We start from the raw sequence: 13,028 nt of genomic DNA, 5'->3' as shown, positions 1-13,028 counted from the left end.
TGATTGAGAGAAAATTTGAGAGAGAGGAGGCGGCTAGGTGTCACAAGAGAAATACCATCAAATAAGTTTCTTAATATGAATAAATTCCTTCTTATCTATTAAAAATTTTCATTTATGGATTGTTTTCTATATCTATGTTTTGCGTTATCTTTGTCAAAACAACTATCAAAATCCAAATCAAAGAGTCCAAAACAATGCACCACCAATTTAGGGGAACGTATCTGCCTTCCTCAGACACTCCATTCACACGTGTCATCCCCTAATTGGACAATACACAAATTTCCACGTAACATGCACTACCCTCCAGAATTGGATGCTCTCCTCTTCGTGTCTCGTTTTTAAACAATGACGTCTCCCCTCCCTGGGTCTCCTTCCGCCGCCGTGGACACAGCAAAACCCCCCACCAACTCTCTCTCTTTCTCTATCTCTTTCAGTACATCAGAGTTTGAGAGTAAAATATAAAAATAATGGGAATAAAGGAAAACTACTCACCATCAGCAGTGAAAAGGGTGATTGGATGGGTGAGGGGGCAATCGAAGAAGGTGAAGGTGTATCTTGGAGTCATGTTGACTCTGATTTCACTGGCGGCCATGGTTGTGTTGGGGAGATATGGATGGCTTGTATTTGTCGGAGCTGCGGCTGTACATGCTGTTGGGATCTTGGTTCTGACTTACAAGCTTACCATGTACAAGTCCTGCTCTGGTATATATAATATATACTTTTCTTTTCATCTCAAGATAAATATAAATATAAATATTTATATTTATATTTGGTTGCATGTGTTTTATTAGAATTCGTTCTATATCTTTCGATCTCTCGGACAATTTTTTTTTTTTTTTTTAAATACCGTTGAGAAATATGATTTTTTTTGAAATCGAACCTTGAGCACACATATCAAACTCAGCCGATTATCAACTGAGTCACATGTCGTTGGTTTGTCTGACACTTTTGTTTGATTTGATTTTGATTATAAATATATATATATAACAGTCAATACCTAATGATGATATGGAATTTAACTAAATAATATGATAAAGACATTTTTGTGCTACTTTTTTTGTCCCAGTCTCATTTTGGTCCTACTTGTTAAGAAAGTGTTGGTTTATGAATTGAAATCAAATCAGCCATTAGAATTTCTGAATTCCCATTCACTCTTTTGGTTTTAGCATTTGAGAAGGCTTGAAAATTTGGGATATCGGCTAGAAATTTATAGTTGAAGAATTAAAAATATGAGAACATGAATGCATCCCACAGAATGCATCCAAACAAAGCATTTTGATAATGTCATATGAAATTCAGGGGAGGGAAGGGTTTGGTTGAGTTTAGCCTCCCAATGTGTTTGACAAAATGTCTGAGAGAGGATTTTGGGAGAGAAACTCATGGTTTGTGTTATTGTTGTGGAGAAATATGTGTAGAAGTAGCTTACAAGTCCATTTTCGGATGGAGAATCTGTAAATAAATCATATGAAATAAGTAAGTAGTAGATATACCAGCAAAATAGTATGGTATAAATTGTCTCCCTACAACTTCTTTCAAAGCACAGTATTTATCTGTTCCTTTGACCTTTCACCTATATGTGTCCCTTGAACATACTGCTTCGCATTCAGGGGATCATTATTAACACAACCCACAAATTTGGCATTTGAAGTCCTTACTTAAACCAGATGGATTTAATTCGTCGTCGTTGTCTCGTTTGTGCGGGGAAAAATCGTAGGAGCTCTTGTTCAAATTCAAGAGATTTAACTTTCTATTTGTTGGGCCTAAACCATAAGTTTCTTCTGAAATTTCTGGAGTTGAACTTGGTTACATCATGGCGTCTTTGGTGAAAGTTATCATGCCTATGTTTTTTCTTGTGGTCTCATATCCTTGGAGTGTTATGTCTTAATTGATCTCTGTGGAAATTGTTTTTTGCAAGGTCTTTCGTTGAAAAGCCAAGAACTCACAGCGATATTCTTAACTGCAAGATTGGTCTGTAATTTCTCGATTGGGCCCAACATACATACAGGACTTGATATTGCCTCCTTATTATCAACTGCCTGGGTTATATACATGATAAGGTTCAGGTTGAAGGCAACCTACATGAAGAAGCAGGACACCATTGCCATATATTATACGGTAAGAAAACTTTATACCTGGAAGCTTTATTTATATTGTTAGCAGATCCATATATATATATCTGTATCAAATCATTGAATCCAATATGACTTTAGCCACCATATCTTCATAGTGATTGTTCTTTAACTTGCTTGCGAAGTCCGCTAGTGTAGTTAACAACATCGTCCTCCGGTAATGAGGTTTTCTACAATCTGATCGATTGCAGGTAGTGCCCTCAATTATCCTTGCAATTCTTATCCATCCTCACGCATTCCGTTCCAATTTCAAACAAATTCTTTGGGCATTTAGTGTATACTTGGAGGCTGTATCAGTGCTGCCACAGCTTCGTATGATACAGAATGCAAAGGTATGAGCCTCACTCCTAGTCTTACTAATTTATACTTAATGGAGTACCTAGATTTTAAGTAAATTTTTTTTTTCTTTCCGATATTTGCTTCCAGATGATTGAACCATTTACAGCACATTATGTCTTTGCCTTGGGTATTTCAAGATTATTGTCTTGTGCTGATTGGATCTACCAGGTTTGTTAAGTATATACTCTTAGATTCATCTTTCATTTGATTATTTGTATTAACCTGTGCACCCATGCAAGGGATACATTTTACTTGCTTTGACATAGATTAGGCTTGTCACTGAAAAACAGGATTTGTTGCTCTTAACCTTGTAAGGATAGCACGCTAATTACATGATACATATGACTAATGAATGAGAATGTAACAAGTTATAAATCGGATACTCATCATGAGAACACTGCATGAATACAACCATACAACTCGAAGAGGTATTGTCCGCTTTGAAGCTCACATAGTTTTGTCCTTAAAAGGGTCTCCTTGATTGAAAGAGACTAAATCTTTACTTATAAATTACATCGGTGACTTATGATTAACCGATATGATATGGACACCAATTAAATGATAACGCAAGTTCTCTGGGATTTTCAAGGATCACTAGAGACATAATTTGTGCTTCTTGGTGCTAAAAATAGTCTTGAAGACCCAGTGTAATGGCTACAGCCTACAAATCCGACAATTTTCTAGATGTGCTAGTTTCTTTGATTGTCTCATAATTATTGTTTTCGAGCTCAACTGTGAGCACATATATAAAACACAGCAATTGTGTGACTAATGCAGATTTATCTTACTCGTGGGAGATATTTTTTCTTGATCGGATACGGAAAGTTTTGGTTCCCCATGGCCATTCTCTCAGAATTTATCCAAACATTCATTTTGGCAGATTTCTGTTACTATTACACCAAGAGGTGATGATCCCATCTTTTCTTTATTAATCGTTTTTCTCATATTCTACCTATTGTATAACATTCAATGATGAAGATCTTTTGTTCTATTTTGATATGGCAGTTTCATGGAGGGCCAAACTGTGATGAGGATGCCTGTTTAAAAAAAATAAAAAACATATACTAATGTGGGACATGTAGAGGGTTAAATTTATCCCGTTGGTTTTACTTGTACTGGATTCTTAAGTCAAATCTTATGTTGGCATGAAGAAGTTTGGAATCTTCTTTGCTGTGGAATATTTCCCCCTTTCCCATATATTTAGTTTCATAATAAAGTACAAGAATACTGAAGTAGGAAGCATGATTTCTGAAGAGAAATGAAAGAAATTAAAGTGGCAAGAAACAAATTTTCAGTTTATCTGCAGACGAGAGGAATTTTCTCTAGTGTACCATGTCATCCACTTTAATATTGCTCGTGATTTTCCCTCTTACTGAGATATACGTGGCGTCCATGCAGAGCCCAATCAATAGTCTTACTTACCACTTTCAAAGGCTCAAAGCTACGGTCACAGGGGTCACTCTGTCCCAATCCATACGATAACTTCCACGTGTAACGCAAACTGTATAATGACACCTCTCAATCACATCTATAGCTGCAAAAGCAACGTTATTTGCTGAGCTGTAATGTAACTAGGTCCAGCCACGTGTCACACCCCGAGTACTCAAACTCATCGGGAAATAGACATGCGTGAACCTGACATGACACGCATCCTAACAGTTCGTCGACATTGTACGTAGATAAAGGTCGCTGGAGATTCTGTAGACAGCAAGATCTTGCACCACGTGTCCGTATATCTGACAGAGATTACAGACAACAAGAGAAGACACGTGTCGAGTTCTTTGCTCTTCATGCAAGTCCGCCACGTGTCGCTCGGAGTAGATACATGTAATTAACAAACAGATAACGCATTCCCGCAAAAACCCAAAACTCTTAATTAGCGATTAATAAGGAATTAGTGGTGTAACCTTGCTTAACGCTTCTTCTAATCACATCCAACAACAAAATTCTCTAACGTGTCAACAACCGTCCGTTCCCCTTCTCGTATTTCGCCACGTGGAATCGCCTTTTCAAACTCTTTTCATGCTATTTCTCTGCCATTTTCAATTTTTCTCCCAATCCAAACAGGCAAACACTATAGATTTCTTTGTTCTATGATTTTGTAGCTGAATGTTGAAGCTCGTCAATGGAGAGAAACTGTGCAATGGTGAACAACACGAGTACAGAAGAAGAGATTGAGCTTGAGCTAGGATTGTCCATAGGTGGAGGATATCAAAGACCGGAGAAATTGAAGCCTATTAAGAAAGAACCAGTGCTGGTTCTACAAACGAGCAATTCGAATTCCGATGGCTCTGAAGCCGAGAAAAACCACCGCCATCAGAACAATAATCGTCAAAGCTGTACGAGATCTAGTGTGTCACCGTCTTTTGTCAGAGATGCAGAGCAGGAAATTGATCCGCAGGCAAAGCGTGAGATTCAGGCTGCCCGGAGACAAGAAGCGAAGAAGAAGAGAGAAGAGAAGCAGCAAAGGAAGCGGATGTGCAAGGGGCAAAATGGAGATTACGTGAATGAATTTGAATTTGATATGAAGGAAAGAATATGTAAGAGAAACAAAATTAGCGACGCCGGATCTGGAAGCAACGATGAGATTTCAAACGTGAACGGAAAATTGACAGGTGAACAAAGTAGGGATTGCAATTTGTTTTCCAATCCAATGGCCTACATTGCATCGCCGATGTGTCCGGTTATGGCAATGCAGAACCAGCTTCCGCCTCTGCAGTGCGTTCCGGTGACAAATGGTTTTGCGTATCCGTACATGATGCCGTGCTGGGCCGAGAGTCGAACCGGTGTGGGAAGCGAGAGGAACGTGATTCGACCAGTTGCGAACCGCAGTTTGAGGCCGATTGAGGCGACGTCGGAATCGGTTCTTAGTTTGTCGATTTGTAGTTCCTCCACCGTCTCCGAGAACCACAGCTCTACTCAGCAAGGTAGATTAATTCTCTTAGATTTTTTTTATTCTCTTGTTTTTTTTATAATTAACAATGCACAAACATGTTACATTAGTACATGGATGGCCTCAACACGTCCATTTCTTGCATTTTCAATTGAATGGGTCAAGGTTGCTATAAGATTCTGTCAATTTCTTGCATTTTCCGACGACATGCTGGCTAACTCTTTAGTTTTTTTATACCAGGTGGTAGCAATAGTGACACTATAAGCCATTCCAATGTATCCCTCCAAGAACAAAATCAGAAGAATGATACAAAAGAGGCAGCAGAAGATGGTGTATCGGCTCACTTGTTAGAATCCGCTGAAAGCATCAACAAATCAACAAACCGAATCGATCAGCCAGCATCATCAGATGCTTTTGAATCAACCACAGCTAAACCCAAGGAAGAACCCATATCAGAAACCAAACCACATAATCCGTCAAGGAACCTGCTTGTTTCAACTCCTGAGAAGACTCCTCCTGTCCCTAACACATTGAGGGAAACAAAGGGGAAACCTCCTATGCCCGTTAATTCAAACCCGAACACTACTCCACTTCCTCATATGCCCTGTGTTTCGACGACGGGGAACGGTCCCAACGGGAAAACCATCAATGGTTTTTTGTATAGATATACGAAAACAGAGGTCAGCATTGTCTGTGTTTGCCATGGTGCCACATTCTCTCCAGCTGAGTTCGTCCAGCACGCTGGAGGCACGGATTTATCACAGCCGCTACGACACATTACCGTGATCCCATCTGCCTTTTAACCATAAACAAAGAGCTAGCATATAAAATGCAATATATTTCTGGAGGAATGGTCTGGTCTGGTCTGGTCTGTGGATGTTTTCTTGATATGGGATGTGTTGGATCACAGGAGCTCTTTCCTGGTAAATTAATGGAGGAGACTTTGGCCTTGCTTTTGTTTTTTTGTTTCCTCTAACTATATTAACAGGATTTCTTAAGTCAAGTCAAATGCCTGGGCTTGCATGTCAGAAATTCATTGTAAAATCAATCATCTTAGCTTTAGTTTGTTTGGTTCAACTTATCTTTGGAGATTCCAACAAGATGATGATGATTTTACAGTGGCTATATGCTTTCCCTGCCTTAAAACTGTCAGTGGTAGATTGGTAATTTTACAATGTACATGGTGTGAAAAACAAAAGTGAATCTTTTTGTTCAATACTGAATGCTTGGGCCTGTTCACTGTATAATTTGGTTGATCTTACTTCAACTTTATCACATTGAAACCTGTGATTTATCAAGGTGGAGAGACTGGGTTAATCCAAATTTTCACACATTTATACCTACTAATCTTAAGATTCCCATCAGTAATTTTTGGCATGCCAAACATTTATTATTATTTTTTTAAGATTTCTATGTCGTCATATTCATTGTAAACCAAACATCACCTTATATGGTTGATACTAGACAAAAGTGCAATTGTATTTTAAGTTGATGTGTATTGATAAGTTGGTGACTTGAATTCACTATTGGTCCTTCTTTTTCTTATAGAGTCACTGTTGATTTTTTTTCTCGAACTCAAAACCTCTATGAGATAATATACATATGAATGTCATCTAAATTATTGAGATAATATACATATGAATGTCATCTAAATTATTTGTAATTCTCAAACTACTGATTTTTTTGCCAACAATACTAGGAACTACTCCATCAAAACTACACCAAACCCATTCGCATCTTCCAATAAAGCGTGGCAGAATCAAAATCTCCATTCTTTTGATGGTTTTGGGCTCAAATACATACCTACTCTCCTCTACCTAAACAAGCCAAAGAAAACCTCCCACATTGGTTCACAAATCGAAGACGATTCAACAAATCAAACCAAAATCGGAGATGAAGATGAATGGTTTTGGGTTCAAATACATACCTACTCTTCCCCACTTTAGTAGCAAGAAAGAGACAAACTACAGTAACCCAATGAAGATCTTGCTTTCTCTGGTTTTGTAGTTTTCACTCTATTTGTTTGTTGGAGCGAATGAGCGGATATCATGAAGCGGAGATGAAGATGAATAGTGCATGACAAGATGAAGGGTTTGGGGGTTATGTGGTACGGAGAATGGAGGTTTTAAGATTTGAGTATTTTGATGAAATTTTAACGTGGAATGTATATAGTGCTCATCTTTTTGAGTGATCCAACAAAATATCCAATTTTTTTAGTATACATGAGCTAAAATTACAATAATTTTACTTTTATATGTCAAATCCGAATAAGAAAAAATTTGTCACAGTGATTAGATTGGATGAATTTCAAACCTGACTGTTTAAAGTTTGAACTTTTGAGTGAGTTGGAACGTTACAAAAATTTCACATGTATTATTATTAACCCACCAACACCATAAACCCTCTCTCGTATCAGTCCTCCCTCATTATTTTCGCTCCTCTTGAAGATCCAGAGATACAAAACCCTAGAAGGCGCCAAGCGAGGTGAGAGAACTGAACGCAGGAGAGGAAGAGCCTGAAAACCACTTTCTCTCACCTCACTTGCTCGCGATACAAATCCAAACTCAGGTACTCTTTTGCTCTCCCGATATCCATTTCCACCTCTCTTTGTTTGTTGATGTAGCCATGTAGGTGTATATAGATCGCCGATTTTTAACTTGTAGGTTAGAAAATAAATGTATTCTTTGCGTATAATGGTGACGGCGAAGCGTGATCTGTAAACTGAGTGTTTATTTTTTCTGCTAAATTTTCCCTGTAAGATTCACCCTAAATCCTTGGAGCTTAGCAGTCTGTTTGTTTGTATGGAACTTCTTAAAATTTTTCAGAATTATTTGATTTGATTGGGAATTTTTGACTTGCACGAGGAGTCGCTAATTAGATGACTAGGTTTTTTTTTTTTTTTTTTTTCCGTTTTCTTTTTTTTAATAATTGCAAGATTTAACTGGCGTTCGCAATGATTTAATTGTCTGTTTAGGGTTCTGACTGATATTTGGTCTTCACGAAAGTGTCAGTGATGCCTTCATCGGTTGAGCAAGCTGCAGCACCGACTGCTGATGTGGTATGCTCGATTTTGTTTGTGTGAATTTGATTTTTGGTTCATCCGTCTGTTTTTCCTTCAAGGTTTGTTGATTGGTTTTCAATGAATTTTCATGATTTTAGGTGGGGAACGCCTTTGTTCACCAATATTACCTTATCTTGCATCAATCGCCCGATCTCGTCCATCGATTTTATCATGATATTAGTAAGCTTGGTCGTCCTGAAGGAGATGGCGTGATGAGTATTACAACCACTATGCAAGTGAGTTTTCTCAGTTTTTATATGTGCATGTATCAATATACATGTGAAACATGCTTGCATTTGGTTCCCTTGTTATGTTAATTTTTGAATATTTCCTTCTAAGTTTCTATCGAATACTTGTATTGACTTAGCCACTTAATTTGTATGGACGAGAGAGTTGAATTGGGTCTTTTTCTTCATTGTTGGGAAATGGAAATGGAAAATCAAGTGGTAGGAATGTTCATCCCTCCTTGAGCATAGGCTTTATGTAAGCAAAAGCCTTTTCCAGTAGCGTGTTTACTGCCCTTTTTTGATGTGCGTGAACTTCTGAATGTTTCTCCTTGGATTGTAAACAAGTGTCAAACTTGTGGTGCTTTCTCAGTTTTTTTATTAATTTTGTGGAGCAGGCTATTGATAAGAAAATACGCTCCCTCGACTGTAAGGGGATAAGGGCTGAAATTATAACGGTGGATGCCCAGGATTCTTACAATGGGGGAGTCCTCGTCCTCGGGACTGGATTTTTAACTGGAAAAGACAACATAAGGCGGAAATTTACTCAGAGTTTCTTCTTGGCTCCTCAAGACAAAGGCTACTTTGTCTTGAATGATGTATTGAGATATGTTGATGACGAACAACCACAACAACAACAACAACAACAGCAGGAAAATCAAGATTCTGTTTACGCTGTTGAAGCTCCACTTGCTCCTAGCCAGGGTAATTGAAAAACTAGATCTACAGTGGAATATTGTGAACTCTGATTGGTGTTGACGATATTTTTTGCATGCAGATCCTTCTCTGGTACAGGAAAATCACATTTCTGAGCATATAGCTGTTTCACCAGAGGAAACCAATGGTGTGGAATTGTACAATCCCTCTGAGAATGGTGATGATACAATGGAAGAAGAGGAGGCCCTCGAGCCTGAGTTTGTTGATGAAGTTCCTGATGATTCGCAGGTGGTAATTACTGAATCTAATATTATAATCGAGGAACTGCCCAAGAAATCTTATGCTTCAATTGTAAGTAACTATCATGAACAGTACAGTTCATAGTTCTTACATGTGTGTTTTAGCAGATTCAATAGTGTTACGTTTGTATTTCTCGCAGCAATCTTGGCATTTCCTATAATTTTTTAATACCTTAAAGGACGGAATACTAGTAGTTAGAAGCGTATGAGGCGGAAAAAAGAACTTGTTGCTCATAAGCTGAAAATTGAGAAAAATGCCCTCAAGGTTTTCATGTGACCTTTCTTCCCTTATCACATTGATGCGATATGGCTAATCATTTAGTTTTGTTATTGTAGTTGAAGGTCATGAAGGAGGGTGCTCCATCTTTGTCCAGTTTTACTCCAGCTCCTTCAAGGTCCCTTCAGAAGAACCAAGAACGACCTATAATTTGTCCACCGCCTCCACCCCCGGTGTTGGAGACACCTATTTCCAGCTCTGACTGTGGGAATAACCACGAGGGTGATGGTGTGTTTTGTTTTTATCAAAATGTCTGTATAATATTATTTTTGCGCTAATGCTTCATGCAGATATATGTTTTCTGATCTTCATCATCTGTACATTTTATGTCTGCAGATGAGGGTCCCTCTATCTACATTAAAAGTTTGCCCTTCAATGCCACACCTGCTCTAGTTGAGAATGAGTTCAAGAAGTTTGGACTTATTAAGAGTGGTGGTATCCAAGTTAGAAGCCAAAAGGTATTTGTCATCTTAGTTCTGATGTGTTCAATGTAGACTGTACTTGCAACATTGTATTTACTTTCTTTACATTGTTTAACAGGGCTTTTGTTTTGGCTTTGTGGAATTTGAAGATGCAAATGCTGTTCAAAGTGCAATAGAGGTAAGCATCAGCTTCCTGTGCTGGCATGTCTGGTAATCTGACTTCAGGCTGCACAATAAGTATTTGACTATGGATAAAGTGCTTTTTTTTATTCAATATTAAATAGCGAACCGTGAGATCTTCAATCTGCATAACTGCTTTTGACATAATGTTCTCCTCTTTGAGTGGGATCATTCTCTCTCTCCCTCCCTCACTCTCTCTCTCTCTCTCTCTCTCTCTCTCTCTCATTGCCGTGGTGCCTCGAAGATACATTCTTGTATGGTGCTGGCTCTATTTGCAGTCCTTTTCTTCAACCACTCAATGACATTGACTCTGCTATCCTGTTTACATATTTTGATACTGTTTATTGATAGATCACTATCTCCGCCTCAATAGGCACCATCACATTTCTGTAGATGTGATGATCTTCAGTAGTCACAACTCACAATTCTACACTAGTCTCTAACCTATATGTCTCAAGATAAGGTTGTCTATTTATTTAGTAGAATTTGATAATATTTAGTTTATGTTCCTTGAGGGAAACCCCGGCATTTGAACAATTGTCTACCGCTGTACCACATCAATGTTCAGAGATGAATGCCGTTTCTTCTTTAATTTGAGCTTGGACTACTGAATTAGATAACTGTGAGTTAACTATAGTGTTGCTTATGATTATCACTGTATTTGTGTTTTCACTACAAGTTAGCCGCTACTGGAACAAGTTGCTAATTTCCCTTAAATGTTCCCATTTGCTTAGTGTATTTTTTTTTGAATTCCTCGCATCTTCTGCAGTTTAATTCATTTTACTCAGTTCAGTCTTGCTATTTGCAAAATATTACTTGGTGATATTCCTCTTAGTTGTTATTTCTCTCTCTGCTCCTCTATTTCTTATGCATTTTCTTTGCCACACTGTGGTAGTTTCACCTATTGATGTTTCCTCTATATTATCCATGTTTATGTTATCTATTATGTTTCAGGCATCACCGATCATGATTGGTGGGCGTAGAGTTGTTGTTGAGGAGAAGAGGTCTAAAGGCAAGTTCTTTTTCTGAGAAAGGTTTTCTAGCCCCAGATTTTTATGACAACTATTTCTGGCATGTTTTCCCCTAAGGAAAAAAAAAAATACAATTCTTGGTGAGCATGCCAAGGGTGCATGATTTATTTTTAACAAGCATAAGAATTGTTTTTTCCATATGAAAACAAGCTGTCTTGTGTGCAGGGGTCAACCGGGGGCGGTCATCAGGGGCTGGATATAGGAATGAGGGGGCGAGAGGGCGTGGAAACCACAATGGGAGCCGAGGTTATGGTCGCAATGACTCCTTCAACAATAGGGAAGAGTTCGGTAACAGGGGTGGAAGTCGGGGAGGATTTTCAAACCGTGGAGAAATTGGATATCAAAGGACTGATAGCAGTGGTGATCGTGGTAACCGATCTGGTGGGTTGACTATTAATGCAGCTGTCAAGAATTCTGCACCACGAGTATCTGCTCCTGCTTGAATCATATGCTTGAAGGAATTGGAGAGTAGTCGAAGATATGGCTTCCGTTTGCGGTGTAGTGATTTTTCAAACTTGTTGGATAGCCATCAAGAAGATAAAGCGCACCTTGGTGGATGAGATACCTGTAACTTTCTTTAGGATTTTTCTCTGGGGCTTTTCTCTGCCTTATTTTTTTTGATGAATGAATTTTTTTGGTGCTATACTTGGAGGGTTTCCCATGGGTAAGTTACTGTTGAGGTTTTATGCACGTTGGTGAATTAATATTGAGGCTTTATTGCTCCTACTTCATTGAGAACAATTCAGTTTCTAGACATGGCTTCAGGGATCTCTGTTTCGGTAGGCTGATTCTGTTTCTCATTCCAGAATGCTGTTTTTAACTATTGTTCAAGCGTTTAGCCCATTCCTGTTACTATCAGTTCAGCAAATTGGTGACTTTTTTTTTTTCAAGTTGCTGTCAGATGGTGACTTTCTTGCTCTTTGTTCATATTAGCTGTCTATTGACTTTTGTGAGGTACCCAAAAAAAAATCATCACTGCAAAAACAACTCGGTGATTATTTAGTTGGTTACCTCTCTTAACTTTAAAGATTAAAGATGCCTGTGGTTGGGAGTTTGAAATTAGCTAAGACATTATTGAGGGGTTTCATGGGCCCTGCAGCCCACTTCTAGAGGCTTCGGCCACTTACTCGCACAAGTTTTAGCTGGGTCTACAGCATTTGTCATTGTGGTGCGAACTGTGGCGGTTAGGTCAGATTTAAAACTGATCACGAGGTCACAAAATATCCCTTGGGCTGGGCCTTCCCGATTAAAAAAAAAAAGTTCATGGGCCAGATACGGCCTTTACCAATGAAGTCGTAGTGTAAAGGCGTGCGTTACAAAGTCTCATATAAGAGAGAGCAGCCTTGCAGAGCTTTCTCAAACACTGTTCTTATGGTAAGAGGCTGTCCCCCTACAAGAATCATGTAATGATTGCCTTTCCATACTTGAATGAGTATAAGCTATAATTCATCCTTAAAAACATTCACGTAAGAAACGGCAATGGACATCATGAGCAGGGATTATGAGAACAAGGTTG

At 38.5% G+C, this 13,028-nt stretch overlaps 3 protein-coding genes across 4 annotated transcripts; all 3 read left to right on the top strand.

Moving 5' to 3' along the window:
• Positions 1-235: 235 nt before the first annotated feature.
• On the top strand, positions 236-3,756 carry LOC120007915 (ER lumen protein-retaining receptor erd-2.2-like). The gene is made up of 6 exons (XM_038858402.1): positions 236-702; positions 1,916-2,115; positions 2,321-2,461; positions 2,556-2,636; positions 3,246-3,373; positions 3,474-3,756. Exons 1-6 carry the CDS (start codon positions 468-470, stop codon positions 3,511-3,513), a joined length of 825 nt encoding a protein of 274 aa, XP_038714330.1. The 5' UTR covers positions 236-467; the 3' UTR covers positions 3,514-3,756.
• A 724-nt stretch (positions 3,757-4,480) lies between these two features.
• Positions 4,481-6,585, top strand: LOC120007933 (ninja-family protein 6-like). Its single transcript, XM_038858425.1, has 2 exons — positions 4,481-5,395; positions 5,602-6,585. The coding sequence occupies exons 1-2, from the start codon at positions 4,594-4,596 to the stop codon at positions 6,162-6,164; spliced, it is 1,365 nt and encodes a 454-aa protein (XP_038714353.1). The 5' UTR covers positions 4,481-4,593; the 3' UTR covers positions 6,165-6,585.
• Positions 6,586-7,737: 1,152 nt separating this feature from the next.
• LOC120007890 (nuclear transport factor 2-like) lies at positions 7,738-12,294 on the top strand. 2 transcript variants are annotated; one of them, XM_038858367.1, is made up of 10 exons: positions 7,738-7,929; positions 8,367-8,419; positions 8,521-8,658; positions 9,045-9,351; positions 9,425-9,654; positions 9,939-10,107; positions 10,216-10,337; positions 10,420-10,479; positions 11,436-11,493; positions 11,678-12,294. In XM_038858367.1, the coding sequence occupies exons 2-10, from the start codon at positions 8,375-8,377 to the stop codon at positions 11,953-11,955; spliced, it is 1,407 nt and encodes a 468-aa protein (XP_038714295.1). In that variant the 5' UTR covers positions 7,738-7,929; positions 8,367-8,374; the 3' UTR covers positions 11,956-12,294. The 2 variants fall into 2 exon arrangements, with proteins under 2 accessions (XP_038714295.1, XP_038714294.1); XM_038858366.1 differs by having other exon boundaries at positions 7,739-7,929; positions 8,336-8,419.
• The last annotated feature ends 734 nt before the right edge of the window (positions 12,295-13,028 follow it).

The sequence above is a fragment of the Tripterygium wilfordii genome, chromosome 10 (genome assembly GCF_013401445.1).
Source record: "Tripterygium wilfordii isolate XIE 37 chromosome 10, ASM1340144v1, whole genome shotgun sequence".
Classification (NCBI taxonomy): Eukaryota; Viridiplantae; Streptophyta; class Magnoliopsida; order Celastrales; family Celastraceae; genus Tripterygium; species Tripterygium wilfordii.
Note: the sequence above shows the minus strand (reverse complement) of the source record. Positions and strands in the feature narration are given on the sequence as shown.